Below are 24009 nucleotides of genomic sequence, written 5' to 3'. Positions count from 1 at the left end.
AGTACAGGTGACTTGCCCAAGGCATTTTGTCCATCAAATTATTTTGTCACGTGGATCAAAATAATATAATAACCAAATAAACATCCCTCACCCTTTCAGCTTCAAAAAGGACATGAAGTTAAAGGACCGACAAAAAGATAATATAAAACAATGAACCGGGGATGGTTTTTGAGTGGGCTTAAGTGATTCATGGAGGATAATAATGGCTGGCGAGATCCCCTGGGGTTCTCAAGCCAACCAAATATTGTTCTGCAGAAGTGGGAATATACATCTGTGTCTGGCAGAAACACCAGAATCCAGTTTCCTAAAGGCTGAATATTGAAACAAACGGGCGAGACTTTTGACAGTGGGATCCGCAAGGTGTGTAGACAAAGGAGTGAGATGGTTTTTGGGTAATCTCCATTTTCCGAGGGTGGAGGGTTTTACCCCAGTGGAATGTGGCAATCCTGTCCAAAGGCGCTCTACCTTGAGTGGCCAGACTCCGAGGCTCAAAGGAACAGCCATTCCTTATTGTTCATGCAAAATGTCTTGATTGAGACCTTTAAGTGTGTGTTTATGTGCCTTGATGATGGGGTCATGCCAAGGTGACATTTCATATTTTAAAAGTTCATATATGAGGCATTTTGGGAAGGGATGTTGTCGACCACGTTTTAGGGGATCGGGCCCTTAAGGAGAGACCCGATCCGGTCCTGAGAGAACGGACCTTGGTGAAGCCAAAAGGAGAATTATGAGCCGCAATACAACCTGAAGCCGAAATGAAGAAGGTCCGCCAAAGTTGAAGGAAAATCCGCCAAGGAGTCTTTATTGAGCAATTCAGCTGAAGAGGACTCTAGTAGCGATCATTCGGTCTACTAGGGTACCATACAATCAAAATAAAGCCATATTTATACAAAATTTCAGTCTGACAGCCCTTTGAATTTCCCGCCCCGCTCCCCCGCCCATCTGATCGTTGATAGGCTAGAAGGTTGAACGAGGCGGGCTTTCGTTTCCCGCCTTGCTCCGTTGGCCCAATAGGAAGCTACCTTTTGTCTCTACTCGGGCCAATCAGGAAAGAGAAGGCGGGAGTTATTGAAACAATGGGGTGACAGGGCAGGAAATATCGGATTAATTCCTGCTAGACCGATTTCTAAAGGGATTAATGGCAGCAATCAAGGATGTCCGGGTTTCTGTCACGTATACAGATTTTAGATATGCCTTGGGGTGTCAGAGGTGGAAGCAAAGATGGGTGGTGATGAGCCATAATTGACAGGCTCTGCAGGGCGCCTTCCTGAGGTGTCCTGGATTTTCCTTTGGGTGAGATATGACAATGTTTGCCTTGGGGCGAATCACCTTTAGGTCAACACTCCGAATTCGGCGACTCAAGCCCTATATTGTCCATGCAATCTGAATTTGATTGGGTTTTGCGGTGGCAGATTATCCTTTTGTTTTTGGGAAGGGAAGCCTGGGTCATAGGAAATGGGATAACTTCTGGAGTTCAGGTTGAGTTCAAAATATTTCCTATTTGATTTCATGACTTGAGAATTATATGAAATAAAATGAAAAAAATAAAATAAAGTTGGAATATAAACCATGCTGGGAAAAATACATATTTTCCGGGGATCCCAAAGAGTACAAATACATATAGGCAGATAGATAGATTTCATGGAAATAAGGGAGAATTCATAAAAGTGAGTTACATTGCATAAAGGGGAATCATGAATGATATAAACAATTGAAAATATTTGATAAGAACGAAGTTCATAACATCTGGAGAACCCAGCATGGAAATTCATAAAAGTGGAGTTTTAGCAGCATGATTTTACAATTCATGAAGTTGTTATCTCTTGCCTCAGGCTAAAAGGTCAAACACCTTTTGTGCAGAGTCACAGTAAACTCCAGTAAAAAGTCTCAATCACCTTCTACTATAAATATATGGAATATAGAACATAAAGTCTTGATTTTTGAACTATCTTTTACAAAGTCCTGGGGGGGGGGGGGTGGTCACCTCGATCACAGGGAGATATATAGGAATACATAGAATACCATCATAGAACCAGAAATCATATTGCCCATTCCCACCCACCCAAAGGTCCAGGATGAGTTGATAAAAGCTTCATAGAAAAGTCCAGAATCCAAGGGAAAAGACAAGGGGGTTCATTAAACAAAAAGGGAGTGCTTTTGTTTGTGAGTCAGTGGTTCAGGAAAGGATTAGGAGAGTTGTTATCTCTTGCCTCAGGCTAAAACAGGGCTCCTCAAACTTTTTAAACCGAGGGCCAGTCCACAATCCTTCAGACTGTTGAGGGGCCGGATTATCATTTGAAAAAAAAAATACAAACAAATTCCGATGCACACTGCACATGTCTTATTTGTAGTGCAAAAACAACAACAACAACAAGAAGAATGAAAGAACAATACAATATTTAAAAATAAAAACAATTTTAACCAACATACATTTATCAGGATTTCAATGGGAAGTGTGGTCCTGCTTCTGGCCAATGAGATAGTCAAGTTAATTAGGACTGTTGTTGTTGTTGTTGTTGTTGTTGTGTGCCTTCAAGTCATTTCAGACTTTGGGCGAGCCTAAGTCTAAAATTTATTTATTTATTATTTATTTATTTATTTACTGCATTTATTTACTACATTTGTATCACACCCTTCTCACCCCAAAGGAGACTCAGAGTGGCTTACAAATTATATGTACATACAATATATTATATTATTAGCATAGCACAATATTAGCATTATGTATTACTATATAGAACTATACCACTATACTGTAATATTATGAGTAATATTATATGCAATATAGAATATATAATTAATATTATTATGTGGTATCATTATTAGTGTTATATTGTATTACATTATAATATTATTATCAATATTATATGTACATACAATATATTATATTATTAGCATAGCACAATATTAGCATTATGTATTATTATATTGAACTATACCACTATACTGTAATATTATGAGTAATATTATATGTAATATAGAATATATAATTAATATTATTATGTGGTATCATTATTAGTGTTATATTGTATTACATTATAATATTATTATCAATATTATATGTACATACAATATATTATATTATTAGCATAGCACAATATTAGCATTATGTATTATTATATTGAACTATACCACTATACTGTAATATTATGAGTAATATTATATGTAATATAGAATATATAATTAATATTATTATGTGGTATCATTATTAGTGTTATATTGTATTACATTATAATATTATTATCAATATTATATGTACATACAATATATTATATTATTAGCATAGCACAATATTAGCATTATGTATTATTATATTGAACTATACCACTATACTGTAATATTATGAGTAATATTATATGTAATATAGAATATATAATTAATATTATTATGTGGTATCATTATTAGTGTTATATTGTATTACATTATAATATTATTATCAATATTATATGTATATACAATATATTATATTATAAAACTGAGGGCGGGGGCCAGGTAAATGACCTCGGAGGGCTGCATCCGGCCCCCGGGCCTTAGTTTGGGGACCCCTGGGCTAAAAGGTCAAACACCTTTTGTGCCGGGATTTTAGTAAATTACAGTAAACTCCAGTAAAATATCTCAGTTACCTTCTGCTATAGATATATGAAATATAGGATGTAAAGCCTTGATTTTTGAACTATCTTTTGCAAAGACCTGGGGGGGGGGGTGTCACCTCGATCACACTACTAGTCTGTGGGGTCATGCAGATGCCCCCAACCCTAGCTGACCCTCAACTCCTTCCCTGTGTCCCTTCCGTCCAGGTACCGGAGCTTCCTGCGCCCGCGCTACAAGGTGGCCTACAAGACGGTCTCGGACATGGAGTGGCGCTGCTGCCCGGGGTATTCAGGGGATGACTGCGCGGAGGGTGGAGTGGCCCTCACCACCCCTCGGCCCCCAAGGCCCCCCAATGGACGGCCCAACCTCTCCGGCTTCAGCAACACGCTCAGCGGCCTCGGGGGAGAAGGTAAGCTGTCAGTGGCCAGAGGCGCCAGTGAGGGTCAATGGGAGGAGGACACTGCGGTCACTGGGATTGCCCGTGTCATGAATGTCAGAGTAATTTGCAGCTCAGCAGTAGTTGGATGGAGTCAGTGGATCGCAGAACGAAGAGACAGTAATAAAGACAAATAGACTTGAAGACAATGGACACAGGACTTCTCAGCACACAGCACTCGACTCAACTCAGAACTGAACTGATGCAATCAGCAATGCACACACACTTGTGTCTGGACACTCCCCAGTTCCAGCCACACGTCAAGGCCAACACAGCTTCTCAGCAATTAACTCTTTCCAGACTATGTTACACTCTGGATGATGCAATCAGTATGCAATACATGCAAGACACAAATTTTAGTTAAACACCATTAATACACAAATCCCACATTAACAATGAAAACTTTTCAAACTTGCAAAAGCATTTAAAAGATTATTTTATTTTGTTCACCTTGAGACAAGAGTATATCACAGAGGAAGAAAGTAGACACACACAGACTCTAGTTACATTGGGTACAAAAATCCACTGAAACACAACACCATCTGAGCTCTGCGAGTGCAGCATTCTTCTGAATTAAGCAGAGAGTTGTTGTGAGATTTCCGGGCTGTATAACCCAGGGGTCCTCAAACTTTTGAAGCAGAGGGCCAGTCGACAATCCTTCAGACTGTTGAGGGGCCGAATTATCATTTGAAAAAACACCCAAACAAATTCCTATGCACACTGCACATATCTTATTTGTAGTGCAAAACAACAACAATAACAATGAAAGAACAATACAATATTTAAAAATGAAAACAATTTTAACCAACATTAACCGATCAGGCTTTCAATAGGAAGTGTGGGCCTGCTTCTGGCCAATGAGATAGTCAGGTTAATTAGGATTGTTGTTGTTGTGTGTCTTGAAGTCATTTCAGACTCTGGGCGAGCCTAAGTCTAAAATTATTTATTTATTCATTTACTACATTTATTTACTACATTTATATCCCACCCTTCTCACACCGAAGGGAACTCAGAGAAGCTGTATGTACATACAATATATCATATTATTAGCATAGCACAATAGCATTATATATTACTATATTGAACTATACCGCTATACTGTAATATTATATGTAATATATAACATATAATTAATATTATTATATGGTATTATAATTAGTATTATATTGTATAAAATGATAATATTATTATCAATATCATAAGTATATGCAATATATTATATTATTAAAACTGGTATTAAAATTAAATTATAAATTAGGGCGGGGGCCAGGTAAATGACCTTGGAGGGCCTTAGTTTGGGGACCCCTGGTATAACCATACAGCCCAGAAAACTCACAACAACCCAGTGATTCTGGTCATGAAAGCCTTCAACAGAAGCAGAGAATGTTTGAGGATCGGGACATCCATAGGGAGACCAAGGTGCTTGTTCATAAAGCTATGGTCCTTCCAACCCAGTTCTACGCCTGCAAAACGTGGACGGTCTACAGACGTCACACTCAACTCCTTGGATGATTCCATCAGTGTTGCGCCCAAAAAATCCTGCAAATTTCTTGGGAAGACAGGCAGACAAATGTCAGTGTTCTGGAAGAAGAAGCCAAGACCACCAGCATTGACGCCATGACCCTCTGCCATCACCTTTGTTGGACTGAAGGCCACGTCATCTGAATGCCCAAAGATCACTATCTCCCAAAGCAGTTAATAATACTTTATTTTGTATCCCGCCACCATCTCCCCGAAGGGACTCGGGGTGGCTAACATGGGGCTAAGCCCAGAAAAGGCAAAGTGCATACAAGTTAAAATATAAAACAAACAATAAAATAACAGGCAGTATAAAATCAAAATAAGTTCAAGCACAATCTATATATATAAAAGAGTGATGGCATCACGGCGACCCACAAAACAACAAAACTACAGGCCCCCCAACCTCGAAATTTGACAACACAACCCATCATCCACGCCTATAGGTTGATACAACAAAAAGAAAAGAAAAATAAAGTCCTAATTAGAGAGAGAGGAATAATTGCTTTTATCCAATTGCTGCCAGTTAGAAGGCTAAGCTCCTCCAACTTGGTCTCCTAGCAACCCAATAAAAACACTAAAAAACACTAAAAAATAATTAAAAACACTAAAAAAAATACAATAAAATATTATAATAACAGAAAATAACTAAAAATAATACAAGAAAATAATAAAATATAATAAATAAAAAGATAACTTACATATAAAATTAATTTAAAAATACAAATAACATCAAATAAAAATTACACAACAATTTTTAACCAATACCACCACCACTTTGCCACAGCAACGCGTGGCCGGGCACAGCTAGTCTATATATATAAAAAAGTAATGGTATCAGGGCAGCGGACAAAACAACAAAACTACAGGCCCCCCAACCTCGAAATTTGACAACACAACCCATCATTCACGGCTCTAGGTTGATACAACAAAAAGAAAAGAAAAATAAAGTCCTAATTACAGGGAGAGGAATAATAGTTTTTATCCAATTGCTGCCAGTTAGAAGGCTAAGCTCCACCCACTTGGTCTCCTAGCAACTCACTCAGCCCAGGGGACAGGCACAGTTAGGCCTCACTTAGGCCTCTTCCACAGATTATCAGATTTTAACTGGATTATATGGCAGTGTAGACTCAAGGCCCTTCCACACAGCTATATAACCCATTTAGAATCTTATATTATCTGCTTTGAACTGGATTATCTTGACTCCATACTGCCATATAATCCACTTCAGTGTGCATACTAAACATAAAGACAACCATACAACAGACATTCAATACCACCACTACCTCAACAATTTCTCACCAACACCACCAGATAATGCCACAGCAACGCGTGGCCGGGCACAGCTAGTTATATATAAATTCATAAGATGAGGCAAAAAGTTGTAAAACCATCTCAGTTTCAACCACCAAAAGGACAAAATAAAGGGGGGTCAGGGCAAAGTGCATGATAACTGGGTATTCCATAAAGAGCCTGGCCAAGTTTTCCAAGGTTACTTAAGATGGCGTTAGGGTAGGATAGGTAGGACCAGACGTAAAGTGCAAAAATAGCAGCATAGTTGTTGAGCGGTTTGTAGTGTCTGTTTAATCGAAAGCACGCTGAAAGAACCATGTCTTAAGTTGTTTAATAAAAGCAGGCAGTTCCTCTACTCCCAATTCAAGAACAGAAAATGGAATGATGGTGGACAGGAAAAGAGAAAGATGGGCTTAAAGCTAACCTTAAAAACTGTAGCAGAGACACCGAGAGAGAACTGGGAAGCCCTGACCGTTGAGCATTGGAACTGGAGGTCAGCTGTGTCCCAACAGTGCTGTGGAATTCGAAGAGGCATGAATGGAGGGCAAAAGGGAGAAATGTGTCAAACGAAAGAAGGAGTTTCAAGCCAACCCTTGTCGGGACTGTCTTCCATCTGGAAACCGATCTTTTCACTGTGGAAGAATATGCCGAACTAGAATAGGTCTGTACAGTCACCTATGGACCCACCACCAAGACACTACACTTGGAAGGCAATCAGACTCGGGTGATCACCCATGATGGTAATGACATTGGGTGCACAAACAAAGGAGAATTACATTTCTAAACAACATTCCTACACATATACACACTGATTCATCATCATGCATACATCACCTTCTCCTGGAAAAGAAACCAGATTGCGTTTCTAGCAGATCTGCCATTCTGCAAATACACCATCTCTCTCCGTCCCTTGGAGAAGACTCCGCTGTCTGCTATACTTTTGGAATAGTAAAGTGTCTCTTATATATGTCAGGGGGATAATTGGCTCCAAACCACCCTGATTTATTGGTGAGTCTGTCAGGGTATTGTGAATTGTGTGAAATGTTGAAATCAATCTAGACTGTTAGAAATGCCTTCTGTGTTAGTTTCTGCAAGGCATTTCAGTAGTTATGGAGTTAACAAGAACCTGCTTTGATTGACGTATCACAGGACCAATGGGGTCAAGTTTTGTTTGACCGGGACTTCCTTCTTGGTCTGTGGAATGCAGGGGAGTGTCGTCTGTTAGTGTGTGTTCGGCTTGAGCATTCTCTGGAGATGGATTATGAATGCTATGCTCTGTAGCCGAGGATTTAGTGTGAATATTTGCAACTGTAAATAGTTATGTAAATAAAGTTAAACAACTGACCCTTCGCCTGCTGGAGTGTTTGTTGACCAGTGCTGATTCTCCGCATGGGAATACAGCCTGGAGAAGGAGGTGAGACTGGGATGATGTTTTGGAACCCACTCTGCACGGCAACCAGGGTCTCACCCCCCGTCGTCACCGCTGACAAGAGTCAGGCCTCTCACCAATCCATCTTCCATCAGACCGCTTATGCAACTGGCTACAAGCAGCACCGACAAACGACACCACAGTCGTAATTCAGTTGATCCCAGCGGTTCTGAAGCTTTATTATATACGAACTATATACAACTACAAAGTCAATCGCTCATAGGACCCATGCTTCCCTAAGCAAGGCAAAGCATGTCCTCTCTGCTGAAGCACTTCTGCCTGCGATATAGTCTGCTGAAGCACTTCTGCCTGCGACTCCCACATTCCATAGCAGAATGACAAACATCCTGTCCTTACTTCTGAGACCGGAAGACTTGACCTATTGGCTAGGCAGGCTATCAATCAAGCTAGCCTGCCATTAACCTGTGTGCTGCTGGAAAGCATCCTGGAATACAGTTGCAAAAGCATGCTGGAATACACAGTTGCAAAAACCCAATAGCAAAAACACTTGATTCAACATTTCACCCTTACATCAAAATACACCAACAACAATGTAAGTCGCTCCGAGTCCCTCCGGGGAGATGGGGCGGGATATAAAAATAAAGTTGTTGTTGTTATTATTATTATTATTATTATTATTATTATTATTATTATTATTATTATTATTATTATTATTATAGCATATTTCTTCTGATTTAGTTCCAGTTGTAAACAAATGAGAGGTATTTTCCAGCCAAAACATCCCGATTCCATCAGTTTCTGGATAGATGTTGACTTTTCTTCCTTACGTGATAATTGGTTTTTATTTTTTACTTAAGGAGCCTTGTTTGCTTCCTTCTTTTAATGTAAGGAACCTTGTAAACGCTTCCATGGTCTCGGGAAGATTCACACAGAGTGAATCTTGGCCCTCCAGGAGTTTTGGACTTCAACTCTCACAATTCCTAACAGCCTACCGGCTGTTAGGAATTGTGGGAGTTGAAGTCCAAAACACCTGGAGGGTGGGCCAAGTGTTCCCATGCCTGTTCTAGACACTATTCTTCCCTAGATGCAGCTGCATCACACTCTCTTTTCCTCACTGCAGGCTCCAGGGACTCGGAGAAGGTGCAGCAACTGGAGGACAAAGTCCAGCGCCTGACCAAGCAGCTGCAGGACCTCCAGTCCACCCTCCAGACCAACAACGCCAAGCTGACCGAGGACATACGGAGGGCCGTGGAGGCCTCCCTGAACGGCAAGCAGCCGGCGGATGCGGCCGCCCACCCGGAGATGAAGGAGACCCTCAACGAGATCCAGCGCCACCTCCAGCGCCTGGACAACCGCATCTCCGACCAGGAGAACGGGGGAGGCAGCACCGGCTCCGACGTCCGGGGCGAAGTCCTGCGGGAAGTGGAGCGCCGGCTGCAGGGCTCGTGCGCCTCCTGCTTGGCCGGGGTGGAGGGTCTGCAGCGGCAGCAGGCGGAGGACCGCGAGCGCATGCGGGCCCTGGAGAAGCTGGTCACCGCCGTGGACCAACGGAACCGCGAGGCCGTGGACGCCGTCCGGCAGCACCTGGGACACCTGGCCGGCCGGATGCCCAAGGAGGACTGCTGCTCCCAGCTGGACGGCCGGGTGGGCGGCCTGGAGCACCGCTTGGACGCTCTCTCGGACTCTTTGGCCACACTGACCGGAGGGGCGGGGGGACACGGGCCGCAGCCCCCGCCCTGGACCCTGGACCGGCGCATGTCCGAGATCGAGGGGCGCGTCAACACCACCCGGCGAGGCCTGGAGGAGCACCTGGCTGACCTGCAGGTGAGGCTTTCCAACCCATTGTCTTTGTGGGAGGGACATCCTGCTCGAGCACATTTTGCTCTTGTTTAATGCATATCTCATCATTGAGTCTCAACCAATTGCAGCGGTGATGCAATAGGTTAAATCCTTGCACTGGCTGAATTACTGACCTGAAGGTGAGCTCCCATCTGTCAGCCCCAGCTTCCCATGCGGGGACATGACAGGGTGAGCTCCCACATGTCAGCCCCAGCTTCCCATGCAGGGACGTGATGGGGTGAGCTCCCATCTGTCAGCCCCAGCTTCCCATGCAGGGGCATGATGGGGTGAGCTCCCATCTGTCAGCCCCAGTTTCCCATGCGGGGACGTGACGGGGTGAGCTCCCATCTGTCAGCCCCAGCTTCCCATGCGGGGACATGACGGGGCGAGCTCCCATCTGTCAGCCCCAGCTTCCCATGCAGGGACATGACTGGGTGAGCTCCAATCTGTCAGCCCCAGCTTCCCATGAAGGGACATGACAGGGTGAGCTCCCATCTGCCAGCCCCAGCTTTCCATGCAGGGGCGTGACGGGGTGAGCTCCCATCTGTCAGCCCCAGCTTCCTATGCGGGGACGTGACGGGGTGAGCTCCCATCCCATCTGTCAGCCCCAGCTTCTCATGCAGGGATATGATGGGGTGAGCTCCCATCTGTCAGCCCCAGCTTTCCGTGCAGGGGCGTGACGGGGTGAGCTCCCATCTGTCAGCCCCAACTTCCCATACGGGGACGTGATGGGGTGAGCTCCCATCTATCAGCTCCAGCTTCCCATGCGGGGACATGATGGGGTGAGCTCCCATCTGTCAGCCCCAGCTTCCCATGCGGGGACATGACGGGGTGAGCTCCCATCTGTCAACCCCAGCTTCCCATGCGGGGACATGACGGGGTGAGCTCCCATCTGTCAGCACCAGCTTCCCATGCGGGGACATGACGGGGTGAGCTCCCATCTGTCAGCACCAGCTTCCCATGCAGGGACATGACGGGGTGAGCTCCCATCTGTCAGCCCCAGCTTCCCATGCAGGGACATGACGGGGTGAGCTCCCATCTGTCAGCCCCAGCTTCCCATGCAGGGACATGACGGGGTGAACTCCCATCTGTCAGCCCCAGCTTCCCATGCAGGGACGTGACGGGGTGAGCTCCCATCTGTCAGCCCCAGCTTCCCATGCGGGGACGTGACGGGGTGAGCTCCCATCTGTCAGCTCCAGCTTCCCATGCGGGGACATGATGGGGTGAGCTCCCATCTGTCAGCCCCAGCTTCCCATGCGGGGACATGACGGGGTGAGCTCCCATCTGTCAGCCCCAGCTTCCCATGCGGGGACATGACGGGGTGAGCTCCCATCTGTCAGCCCCAGCTTCCCATGCGGGGACATGACGGGGTGAGCTCCCATCTGTCAGCACCAGCTTCCCATGCAGGGACATGACGGGGTGAGCTCCCATCTGTCAGCCCCAGCTTCCCATGCAGGGACATGACGGGGTGAGCTCCCATCTGTCAGCCCCAGCTTCCCATGCAGGGACATGACGGGGTGAGCTCCCATCTGTCAGCCCCAGCTTCCCATGCAGGGACATGACGGGGTGAGCTCCCATCTGTCAGCCCCAGCTTCCCATGCAGGGACGTGATGGGGTGAGCTCCCATCTGTCAGCCCCAGCTTCCCATGCAGGGACGTGATGGGGTGAGCTCCCATCTGTCAGCCCCAGCTTCCCATGCAGGGGCGTGATGGGGTGAGCTCCCATCTGTCAGCCCCAGTTTCCCATGCAGGGACGTGATGGGGTGAGCTCCCATCTGTCAGCCCCAGCTTCCCATACAGGGACGTGACGGGGTGAGCTCCTATCTGTCAGCCCCAGCTTCCCATGCGGGGACGTGACGGGGCGAGCTCCTATCTGTCAGCCCCAGCTTCCCATGCAGGGACATGACGGGGTGAGCTCCCATCTGTCAGCCCCAGCTTCCCATGCGGGGACATGAGGGGGTGAGCTCCCATCTGTCAGCCCCAGCTTCCCATGCGGGGACGTGACAGGGTGAGCTCCCATCTGTCAGCCCCAGCTTCCCATGCGGGGACGTGACAGGGTGAGCTCCTATCTGTCAGCCCCAGCTTCCCATGCAGGGACGTGACGGGGTGAACTCCCATCTATCAGCCCCAGCTTCCCATGCAGGGACGTGACGGGGTGAACTCCCATCTGTCAGCCCCAGCTTCCCATGCAGGGACATGACGGGGTGAGCTCCCATCTGTCAGCCCCAGCTTCCCATGCGGGGACGTGACAGGGTGAGCTCCTATCTGTCAGCCCCAGCTTCCCATGCGGGGACGTGACGGGGCGAGCTCCCATCTGTCAGCCCCAGCTTTCCATGCAGGGGCGTGACGGGGTGAGCTCCCATCTGTCAGCCCCAGCTTCCTATGCGGGGACGTGACGGGGTGAGCTCCCATCCCATCTGCCAGCCCCAGCTTCTCATGCAGGGATATGATGGGGTGAGCTCCCATCTGTCAGCCCCAGCTTTCCGTGCAGGGGCGTGACGGGGTGAGCTCCCATCTGTCAGCCCCAGCTTCCCATGCGGGGACATGACGGGGTGAGCTCCCATCTGTCAGCCCCAGCTTCCCATGCGGGGACATGACGGGGTGAGCTCCCATCTGTCAGCCCCAGCTTCCCATGCGGGGACGTGACGGGGTGAGCTCCCATCTGTCAGCCCCAGCTTCCCATGCGGGGACATGACGGGGTGAGCTCCCATCTGTCAGCCCCAGCTTCCCATGCAGGGACATGACGGGGTGAGCTCCCATCTGTCAGCCCCAGCTTCCCATGCAGGGACATGACGGGGTGAGCTCCCATCTGTCAGCCCCAGCTTCCCATGCGGGGACATGACGGGGTGAGCTCCCATCTGTCAGCCCCAGCTTCCCATGCGGGGACATGACGGGGTGAGCTCCCATCTGTCAGCCCCAGCTTCCCATGCGGGGACATGACGGGGTGAGCTCCCATCTGTCAGCCCCAGCTTCCCATGCAGGGACATGACGGGGTGAGCTCCCATCTGTCAGCCCCAGCTTCCCATGCAGGGACATGACGGGGTGAGCTCCCATCTGTCAGCCCCAGCTTCCCATGCAGGGACGTGATGGGGTGAGCTCCCATCTGTCAGCCCCAGCTTCCCATGCAGGGGCATGATGGGGTGAGCTCCCATCTGTCAGCCCCAGTTTCCCATGCAGGGACGTGATGGGGTGAGCTCCCATCTGTCAGCCCCAGCTTCCCATGCAGGGACGTGACGGGGTGAGCTCCCATCTGTCAGCCCCAGCTTCCCATGCAGGGACATGACGGGGTGAGCTCCCATCTGTCAGCCCCAGCTTCCCATGCGGGGACATGACGGGGTGAGCTCCCATCTGTCAGCCCCAGCTTCCCATGTGGGGACATGACGGGGTGAGCTCCCATCTGTCAGCCCCAGCTTCCCATGCAGGGACATGACGGGGTGAGCTCCCATCTGTCAGCCCCAGCTTCCCATGCAGGGACATGACGGGGTGAGCTCCCATCTGTCAGCCCCAGCTTCCCATGCAGGGACGTGATGGGGTGAGCTCCCATCTGTCAGCCCCAGCTTCCCATGCAGGGGCATGATGGGGTGAGCTCCCATCTGTCAGCCCCAGTTTCCCATGCATGGACGTGATGGGGTGAGCTCCCATCTGTCAGCCCCAGCTTCCCATGCAGGGACGTGACGGGGTGAGCTCCCATCTGTCAGCCCCAGCTTCCCATGCGGGGACATGAGGGGGTGAGCTCCCATCTGTCAGTCCCAGCTTCCCATGCAGGGACATGACAGGGTGAGCTCCTATCTGTCAGCCCCAGCTTCCCATGCGGGGACATGAGGGGGTGAGCTCCTATCTGTCAGCCCCAGCTTCCCATGCAGGGACATGACAGGGTGAGCTCCTATCTGTCAGCCCCAGCTTCCCATGCGGGGACGTGACGGGGCGAGCTCCCATCTGTCAGCCCCAGCTTCCCATGCGGGGACGTGACGGGGTGAGCTCCCATCTGTCAGCCCCAGCTTCCCATGCGGGGACATAAGGGAAGCCTCCCAACAGGATGATAACGTGTCCGGGTGTCTCCTGGGTAACGTCTTTGTAGACGGCCAATTCTCTCACACCAGAAGCGACTTGCAGTATGTTCTCAATTTACTTCTGACACGATTAAAAAAAAAACCCAATTCAACATAGTTTATAGCACAAAAAACAAATTTTATGGAGCATAAAAACCACTTTCAAAGGATGGACCACGCCATTGAACAGGAAACAATACTTTCAAAGCAGGAACAGAAATTCTGTTTCCAATTTTGTTACTTTTTGATTCAGAAGGGAAATCTCTTCATGTGTTTATTCCACGCTTGCAGCAGGGAGTTCCTTGTGAAGCGATGGTTAAAGTGTGAGCCTGCTTTTGTTTTATCGCACCAAGAGTTATGCTTTTCAAGTTGAAGAACGTCTCCTTCTAACTGGAATGAGCCCCAGTATTAACCACGGCCAACAACAAGGATAGGAATCCATTTTCAAGCAAACGGGTGTTCATTCTCTTTTCTTATCATCTCGCAATATCTCAAATCTAACCTCGGGTCTCTTCCCTTGTCAGATGAAGATTGACAGGTCTTTTCCTCCTAGGTTTCCATAATTACAATTGAATCAGTAATACTTAACCTTTTGGGCAGGGGTCCCCAAACTAAGGCCCGGGGGCCGGATGCGGCCCTCCGAGGTCATTGACCTGGCCCCCGCCCTCAGTTTTATAATATAATATATTGTATATACATATAATATTGATAATAATATTACAATGTAATACAATATAACACTAATAAGAATACCATATAATAATATTAATTATATATTCTATATTACATATAATATTACTAATAATATTACAGTCTAGTGGTATAGTTCAATATAGTCATATATAATGCTAATATTGTGCTATGCTAATAATATAATATATTGTATGTACATATAATATTGATAATAATATTACAATGTAATACAATATAACACTAATAATAATACCATATAATAATATTGATTATATATTCTATATTACATATAATATTACTCATAATATTACAGTATAGTGGTATAGTTCAATATAGTAATATATAATGCTAATATTGTGCTATGCTAATAATATAATATATTGTATGTACATATAATATTGATAATAATATTACAATGTAATACAATATAACTCTAATAATAATAATACCATATAATAATATTAATTATATATTCTATATTACATATAATATTACTAATAATATTACAGTATAGTGGTATAGTTCAATATAGTAATATATAATGCTAATATTGTGCTATGCTAATAATATAATATATTGTATGTACATATAATATTGATAATAATATTATAATGTAATACAATATAACTCTAATAATAATAATACCATATAATAATATTAATTATATATTCTATATTACATATAATATTACTCATAATATTACAGTATAGTGGTATATTCAATATAGTAATATATAATGCTAATATTGTGCTATGCTAATAATATAATATATTGTATGTACATATAATATTGATAATAATATTACAATGTAATACAATATAACTCTAATAATAATAATACCATATAATAATATTAATTATATATTCTATATTACATATAATATTACTAATAATATTACAGTATAGTGGTATAGTTCAATATAGTAATATATAATGCTAATATTGTGCTATGCTAATAATATAATATATTGTATGTACATATAATATTGATAATAATATTATAATGTAATACAATATAACTCTAATAATAATAATACCATATAATAATATTAATTATATATTCTATATTACATATAATATTACTAATAATATTACAGTATAGTGGTATAGTTCAATTTAGTAATATATAATGCTATTATTGTGCTATGCTAATAATATAATATATTGTATGTACATATAATATTGATAATAATATTATAATGTAATACAATATAACTCTAATAATAATAATACCATATAATAATATTAATTATATATTCTATATTACATATAATATTACTAATAATATTACAGTATAGTGGTATAGTTCAATATAGTAATATATAATGCTAATATTGTGCTATGCTAATAATATAATATATTGTATGTACATATAATATTGATAATAATATTACAATGTAATACAATATAACACTAATAATAATACCATATAATAATATTGATTATATATTCTATATTACATATAATCTTACTAATAATATTACAGTATAGTGGTATAGTTCAATATAGTAATATATAATGCTAATATTGTGCTATGCTAATAATATAATATATTGTATGTACATATAATTTGTAAGCCACTCTGAGTCCCCTTTGGGGTGAGAAGGGTGTGATACAAATGTAGTAAATAAATGCAGTAAATAATAAATAAATAAATAAATAAATAAATAAATTTTAGACTTAGGCTCACCCAAAGTCTGAAATGACTTGAAGGCACACAACAACAACAACAACAACAACAACAACAACAACAACAACAACCCTAATTAACTTGACTATCTCATTGACCAGAAGCAGGACCACACTTCCCATTGAAATCCTGATAAATGTATGTTGGTTAAAATTGTTTTTATTTTTAAATATTGTATTGTTCTTTCATTGTTGTTGTTGTTGTTGTTGTTGTTTTTGCACTACAAATAAGACATATGCAGTGTGCATCGGAATTTGTTTGTATTTTTTTTTTCAAATGATAATCCGGCCCCTCAACAGTCTGAAGGATTGTGGACCGGCCCTCGGCTTAAAAGGTTTGAGGACCCCTGCTTTTGGGCAACCTGGAAACCCAATTTCTTGCTTCAGGTTTTTTGTTCTATTTTAGTCATATTCTTAATCCAAACTGCGGTTCCCTCTTTATTAATTCTGAACCCCACTTCCTCCAAAATGAAAACCAAACTCCTGCCTGTATGCAGAGGATCTTCTGAGAATATCACCAAATCCTCTTCGATTGCCTTCAGTTTATAACTTTGACCTTTTATATTGACTCCTTTGATGTCTTCTTCAGCTCTTGTTGCTCTATATCTCATGCCTCTATCATCACTCAAAATAGCAATGTGGAAAGAGGACATCCTTGCCTAGCTTCTTTCTGTGTTTTCCATGAGAGTCCTATAGGCAGCCACAATACGAGGGTTGAATGAAAAGTAATGCCTCCACCTTCGTAACTCCTCAACAGATGGCAGTCCTGGTCTGACGCAGGTCCTGGCTTGTTCAGTAGACTCTCCTCTACAGTCCCATTTGGTGGGAAGCCTTAGCATTGAACGGTTGTGTTGTTAAAGTGCCAAGTATGGAACCCTGCGCGGACGGAGAAGCCTTAGCATTGAATGGTTGTGTTGTTAAAGTGCGAAGTATGGAACCCTGCGCAGACGGGGAAGCCTTAGCATTGAATGGTTGTGTTGTTAAAGTGTGAAGTATGGAACCCTGCGCAGACGGGGAAGTCTTAGTATTGAACGGTTGTGTTGTTAAAGTGCGAAGTATGGAACCCTGCGCAGACGGGGAAGCCTTAGCATTGAACGGTTGTGTTGTTAAAGTGCGAAGTATGGAACCCTGCGCAGACGGGGAAGCCTTAGCATTGAACAGTTGTGTTGTTGAAGTGTGAAGTATGGAACCCTGCGCAGACGGGGAAGTCTTAGTATTGAACGGTTGTGTTGTTAAAGTGTGAAGTATGGAACCCTGCGCAGACGGGGAAGTCTTAGCATTGAACGATTGTGTTGTTAAAGTGCGAAGTAGGGAACCCTGCGCAGACAGGGAAGCCTTAGCATTGAACGGTTGTGTTGTTAAAGTGTGAAGTATGGAACCCTGCGCAGACGGGGAAGCCTTAGCATTGAACGGTTGTGTTGTTGAAGTGCGAAGTATGGAACCCTGCGCAGACGGGGAAGCCTTAGCATTGAACGGTTGTGTTGTTAAAGTGTGAAGTATGGAACCCTGCGCAGACGGGGAAGCCTTAGCATTGAACGGTTGTGTTGTTGAAGTGCGAAGTATGGAACCCTGCGCAGACGGGGAAGCCTTAGCATTGAACGGTTGTGTTGTTAAAGTGTGAAGTATGGAACCCTGTGCAGATGGGGAAGCCTTAGCATTGAACGGTTGTGTTGTTGAAGTGCGAAGTATGGAACCCTGCGCAGACGGGGAAGCCTTAGCATTGAACGGTTGTGTTGTTAAAGTGTGAAGTATGGAACCCTGCGCAGACGGGGAAGCCTTAGCATTGAACGGTTGTGTTGTTGAAGTGCGAAGTATGGAACCCTGCGCAGACGGGGAAGCCTTAGCATTGAACGGTTGTGTTGTTAAAGTGTGAAGTATGGAACCCTGTGCAGATGGGGAAGCCTTAGCATTGAACGGTTGTGTTGTTGAAGTGCGAAGTATGGAACCCTGCGCAGACGGGGAAGCCTTAGCATTGAACGGTTGTGTTGTTAAAGTGTGAAGTATGGAACCCTGTGCAGATGGGGAAGCCTTAGCATTGAACGGTTGTGTTGTTGAAGTGCGAAGTATGGAACCCTGCGCAGACGGGGAAGCCTTAGCATTGAACGGTTGTGTTGTTGAAGTGCGAAGTATGGAACCCTGCGCAGACGGGGAAGCCTTAGCATTGAATGGTTGTGTTGTTAAAGTGTGAAGTATGGAACCCTGCGCAGACGGGGAAGTCTTAGTATTGAACGGTTGTGTTGTTAAAGTGCAAAGTATGGAACCCTGCGCAGACGGGGAAGCCTTAGCATTGAACGGTTGTGTTGTCAAAATGTGAAGTATGGAACCCTGCGCAGACGGGGAAGCCTTAGCATTGAATGGTTGTGTTGTTAAAGTGTGAAGTATGGAACCCTGCGCAGACGGGGAAGTCTTAGTATTGAACGGTTGTGTTGTTAAAGTGCAAAGTATGGAACCCTGCGCAGACGGGGAAGCCTTAGCATTGAACGATTGTGTTGTTAAAGTGCGAAGTAGGGAACCCTGCGCAGACGGGGAAGCCTTAGCATTGAACGGTTGTGTTGTTAAAGTGTGAAGTACGGAACCCTGCGCAGACGATCGGTCAATGCGACTTAAGCCACGTGCAGTCATTGAATTCTTGACAGCAGAAGGAGCTGCCCATCTGGACCTGGGGCCTTTCTCATTTTCACCTCCTGAAGTTCCTCAGCACTTTGCACTATGGTTACAGGGTTGTGAAGCCTCTTTCTTTGTTAAGCATCAGAAGGTCTTATACTTTGAAATGTTTTCCAAGCCTTCTTCTGTGGACCGTGATGATTTATAAAACAATGCACAACAATTATGTGCAAAGGATCGTCTAAGAATATCCCCAAGTCATCTGCAAATGTTTTTAGTTTGTAACTTTGAGCTTTTATATTTAATCCTTTAATGTTTTTTTCCAACTCTTACTGCTCTGTTTAATACCTCTTTCACCAGTAAGAATAACAATGGTATTTTTGCTCAAATGGAATGTCTTTTGTTCGGTGTATTGTCAAAGGCTTTCATGGTCGGAATTGTTAATGTGGGATTTGTGTATTGGTAGTGTTTAAATGAAATTTGTGTCTTGCATGTATTGCATACTGATTACATCATCCAGAGTGTACTATAGTCTGGAAAGAGTTAATTACTAAGAAGCTGTGTTGACCTTGATGTGTGGCTGGAACCAGGGAGTGTCCAGACACAAGTGTGTGTGCATTGCTGATTGCATCAGTTCTGTTCTGCTCTGAGTTGAGTCGAGTGCTGTCTGCCTAGAGTGAGAGTCAAGTCCTGTGTTCGTCCATTGTCTGCAAGTCCATTTGTCTTGATTATTACTGCTTACAGTAAAACTTTGTATATAGTTTTACCATCGTCTCTGATGTCTCTTCGTTCTGCGTTCCACTGATTCCATCCAACTACTACTGCGCTGCAAATACTCTGACAGGAATCAGTGTGGTTTCCAGGCTGTATGGCCAAGGTCTTCTAGCAGCATTTTCTCCTGACCTTTCACCTGCATCTATGCCTGGCATCTTCAGAGGATCTGATAGTGGTAAAGCATGTGGAATGTCCAGATGGGGAGAAAAAAAATCATTGTCTGTTATATAATCAGTAAGATAGATTTTATGTGTCAAGTGGGATTGACCCATTAGAATACTAAGGAACACCACCCAGACATAGAAAGTCTCCAGACAGTAAGCAATGAAGGCACAGGATGCCTCTAGGCAGCAAACAATTCAAAGGGAACAAAGTCCAGGCTACTTCCATGCAGATGCCCAAATCACATGCTAATGGGTGGGTCCCATTCAACACATAAAAATCTATTTTGCTAATTGCACCCTTTACTCTTGTATAACAATAATGCTTCTTTGCTCCCACCCTGGAAAATATTCCACAGATGTATATACTCCAATTGCTTTACTACTATCAGATCCTCTCAAGATGCCAGTCACAGATGCAGGCAAAACATCAGGAGAAGAAAATGCTGCTAGTGTCAGAGTATTTGCAGCGCAGCAGTAGTTGGATGGAAGCAGCGGAATGCAGAACGGAGAGATACTCAGAGACGTTGGTAAAACTATTTACAAAGTTTGACTGTATGCAGCAGTAATCAACACAAACAGACTTGCAGACGACAGACGAACACAGGACTGCTATGTTCTCCAACAAAACTTGACTCGAACTCTAGGCAGACAGAACTCAACTGAACTGACGCGATCGTTATGCACAAACACTTGTGTCTGGATACTCCCTAGTTCCAGCCACACATCGAGGTCATCACAGCTTCTTGGCAATTAACTCTTTCCACACTATGGTACATTCTGGATGATGCAATCAGTTGCAATACAAGCATGGCACAAATTGCATCATCTGGAGAGACCCTGCTCGTGATCCCGCCTGTGTCGCAAGCGTGGTTGGTGGGGACACGAGACGGGGCCTTCTCCGTGGTGGCCCCCCGACTCTGGAACACCCTCCCCAAGGATCTCAGACAGGCCCCTACATTGGCAGTCTTCAGAAAGAACTTGAAGACCTGGCTGTTCCAATGTGCCTTCCCAGATTAATAGGAAATCTCCAACACCAAGTCCCATAAGCACTTTATTAGAACTAAGATTGTATATCGCACTCTGCACTTGCCCTAGAAGCCTTATATATCACCTGTCACATCAGCACTTTTAATCTTGTACCCATTACTCTGGCCCGGCCCAGTTCTATTGTGTTTTAGCGTATTGTTATTGCTTGTGGTTTATACTGTTTTAATTCTTTTAATTTGCCTTTGTTTTGTATTGCTACATTGTGTGTTGAGGCCTTGGCCTTTGTAAGCCGCATCGAGTCCTTCGGGAGATGCTAGCGGGGTACAAATAAAGTTTAATAATAATAATAATAATAATAATAAACACTATCAATACACAAATCCCACATTAACAGCTAGAACACCTTGGCCGTACACACATCTCCTCAGGAATGCCTTTCCCTTGCTCTTTCCTCTGTTCCGTAACAACCATTAATACATGTTTGCAATGTATTCCTTGGCGGTCCTTGCAGGTGATGCTGACCGGTGCCGACGAGCGCCTGCGGAGGGCCGAGGGGCAGCTGGACGCCGTCTTCTCCCGCCTGAACGACTTCCAGACCCACGTCCACCGGGCCCTGGCCAACCTCTCCCGGGACGTGGGGTCCCTGAAGGACAGCACCATCCAGCTGCAAGGGGCTCTGGATCGGGTCCGCGGCAGTGTCCACGCTTGCACCCAGATCTGCTCTGCGCCGGGCAGCCAGGACTCCCAGATCAGCGACATCCTGAGCGACTTGGAGCGCCGGGTGCTGGACAACGAGGGCCAGCTACGTCTCCTGGGATCCAATCTCCACCAGCTGGACGTCTCAGGAAAGCTCCGCCAGCTGCATGGCCTGGTCGGGGCCAACAGTGATGGCTTGAGCAAGCTGGCCGGCGAGGTGGGTGAGCTGGAGACCCGGCTGGTGGTCTCGGGGAGTGCCGGGCCGCCGGACCTGGCCCGCTATGCCAACCACACCAACCGGCGGCTGGAGAGGCTGGAGCAGGAGGTGGAGGGCCTGGGGTCTTGTTCCGTCCTGCGCAGCGAGGTGGACCAGCTGCGTGTGCAAGTGGAGGCCTGCCAGGCGGCCTGCTACCCAAGCGGGAGGAGGTCGGACCCTCTGGCCGGCAGCGGAGGGGAGCAGCTGCCCACACCGCCGTCTCCACCCGAGGAGGCCTCTAAGCCCCTGGACGGCTTCAGTGTCATCGGGGGCGTCTCGGGGGTCCACCTGCGGTCACTGCAAGGAGAGCTCTCGGAGGTGATCCTGGGCTTCAGCGCCCTGAACGAGACCCTGGCCGGGCTGCAGGCCACGGTGGAGAAGCACCAGACGGACCTCCACGAGCTGGGCGGCACCAAGGACCGCATCATCGCCGAGATCAACCGGGTGCAGCAGGAGGTGACCGAGCACGTGAGCGAGAGCGAGGAGCGCTTCCGGGGCCTGGGACACGAGGTCCAGCGCTTCGGGGTCACTCTGCGGACGGAGGCCTCGGACTGCCGGCGGTCTTCTGGGAGTCTGACGGAGCGGCTGGCCAAGCTGGAGGGCTCCTGCGAGAAGCTGGAGCAGGTCTCGGGGACCCTACGGAAGGTCAAGGAGGGGCTGGACAAGCACCTCACGGCCCTCTGGGGCTGCCTGCGTGACACCAACGGGACCCTGCGCCTCCACGAGGCCCTCCTGGACAAGATCCACGGCAATCAGCTGCCCACCGTCCACCGGCGTCTTAACAGCCTCAATGGGTCTTTCCAGGCCCTGCAGGAGGAGCTCCGGATCCTCTCCCTCCAGGACTTCACAGGTCAGGTCTTCGATTATTTATTTATTCATTCACAGTATTTATATTCCATCCTTCACTTCTAGGAGCCCCGGTGGTGAAGTGCGTTAAAGCGCTGAGCTGCTGAACTTGCAGACCGAAAGGTCCCAGGTTCAAATCCCAGGAGCGGAGTGAGCACCCGCTGTCAGCTCCAGCTTCTGCCAACCTAGCAGTTCAAAAACATGCCAATGTGAGTAGATCAATAAGTACCGTTCCGGCGGGAAGGTAATGGCGCTCCATGCAGCCATGCCAGTGGCCACATGACCTTGGAGGTGTCTACGGACAACGCCGGTTCTTCGGCTTAGAAATGGAGATAAGCACTGTAAAGGTCTATTAATAACGACTGCCACCAATTTGTAAAGGACTAATAACAACTGCCACCAATTTGTTAGATGGTAGCGTAACTTAGTTTATAATATATGCGACAGAGTCTTAGATGTTGGAGGAACAATAACAAGTTTATTCAGGCACAGAGCTTAGTGGTTACAATTCTCACTTAGAGGGACTTTTATTAACAGTTACAATATTAGAATAAGATGAGTCAAACTCCCTAAAGTGTGCTTCTTTAACTTAAAGTAATCAGAACTTCATTCTCTGCCACTTTTAAACCGTAGTCACCCCTGTGATATACAATCACAGATTCTCTGTTCCTTACTAGGACACAGAATACATAAAATAAGTCCCCAAACTTATTTTAATCTGATTCAAAATGAACACTTGAGTCTCCCTTGATCCTCTCAACTTAGGATCAATCTTCCCTGTGCCTCATCAGAGCACAGACTGAATTCCTTTTTTTAAACTCTGCACTTCTTCAACAGACCGGCAGTTGGCTCCGCCTACTTCTCCTTGGCAACCAGCCTTTGAGTGCTGGGAAGCAATAACTGCAATACTCACCCTTTTAAAACACAAACACACAATTAAACATAACATCTGTAAACCAAAAATTCATACTTCATTACAAGCACCAACGCTCAGAGTCAGACATGACTGGACTTAACATCAGGGGAAAACCTTTACCTTTACCTATATATTCTACACAATACTTTTAGGTTTTTTTTTCTCTTTTTTGTGTGTGTTTTTTCTCTCTTTTTTATTTTGTTACTTCTTCTTCTTATTCCTTCTTATCCTATAACATTGCCCTTCTCTCTATATCATTTTTTATTTTTA

General features: G+C 45.4%; 1 protein-coding gene across 1 annotated transcript in view; it reads left to right on the top strand.

The window, feature by feature from the left end:
• emilin1 (elastin microfibril interfacer 1) overlaps positions 1-22827 on the top strand; it is a gene marked incomplete at its 3' end in the record, with an annotated part of 56217 nt that extends 33390 nt beyond the window's left edge. Inside the window, 3 exon segments of the mRNA XM_062968796.1 lie at positions 3798-4000; positions 9349-10052; positions 21537-22827. Coding sequence (XP_062824866.1) covers positions 3798-4000; positions 9349-10052; positions 21537-22827 — 2198 coding nt within the window.
• Between the last annotated feature and the right edge of the window lie 1182 nt (positions 22828-24009).

The sequence above is a fragment of the Anolis carolinensis genome, chromosome 1 (genome assembly GCF_035594765.1).
Source record: "Anolis carolinensis isolate JA03-04 chromosome 1, rAnoCar3.1.pri, whole genome shotgun sequence".
Taxonomy (NCBI): Eukaryota; Metazoa; Chordata; class Lepidosauria; order Squamata; family Dactyloidae; genus Anolis; species Anolis carolinensis.
This window is presented reverse-complemented; position numbering and strand designations above follow the sequence as displayed.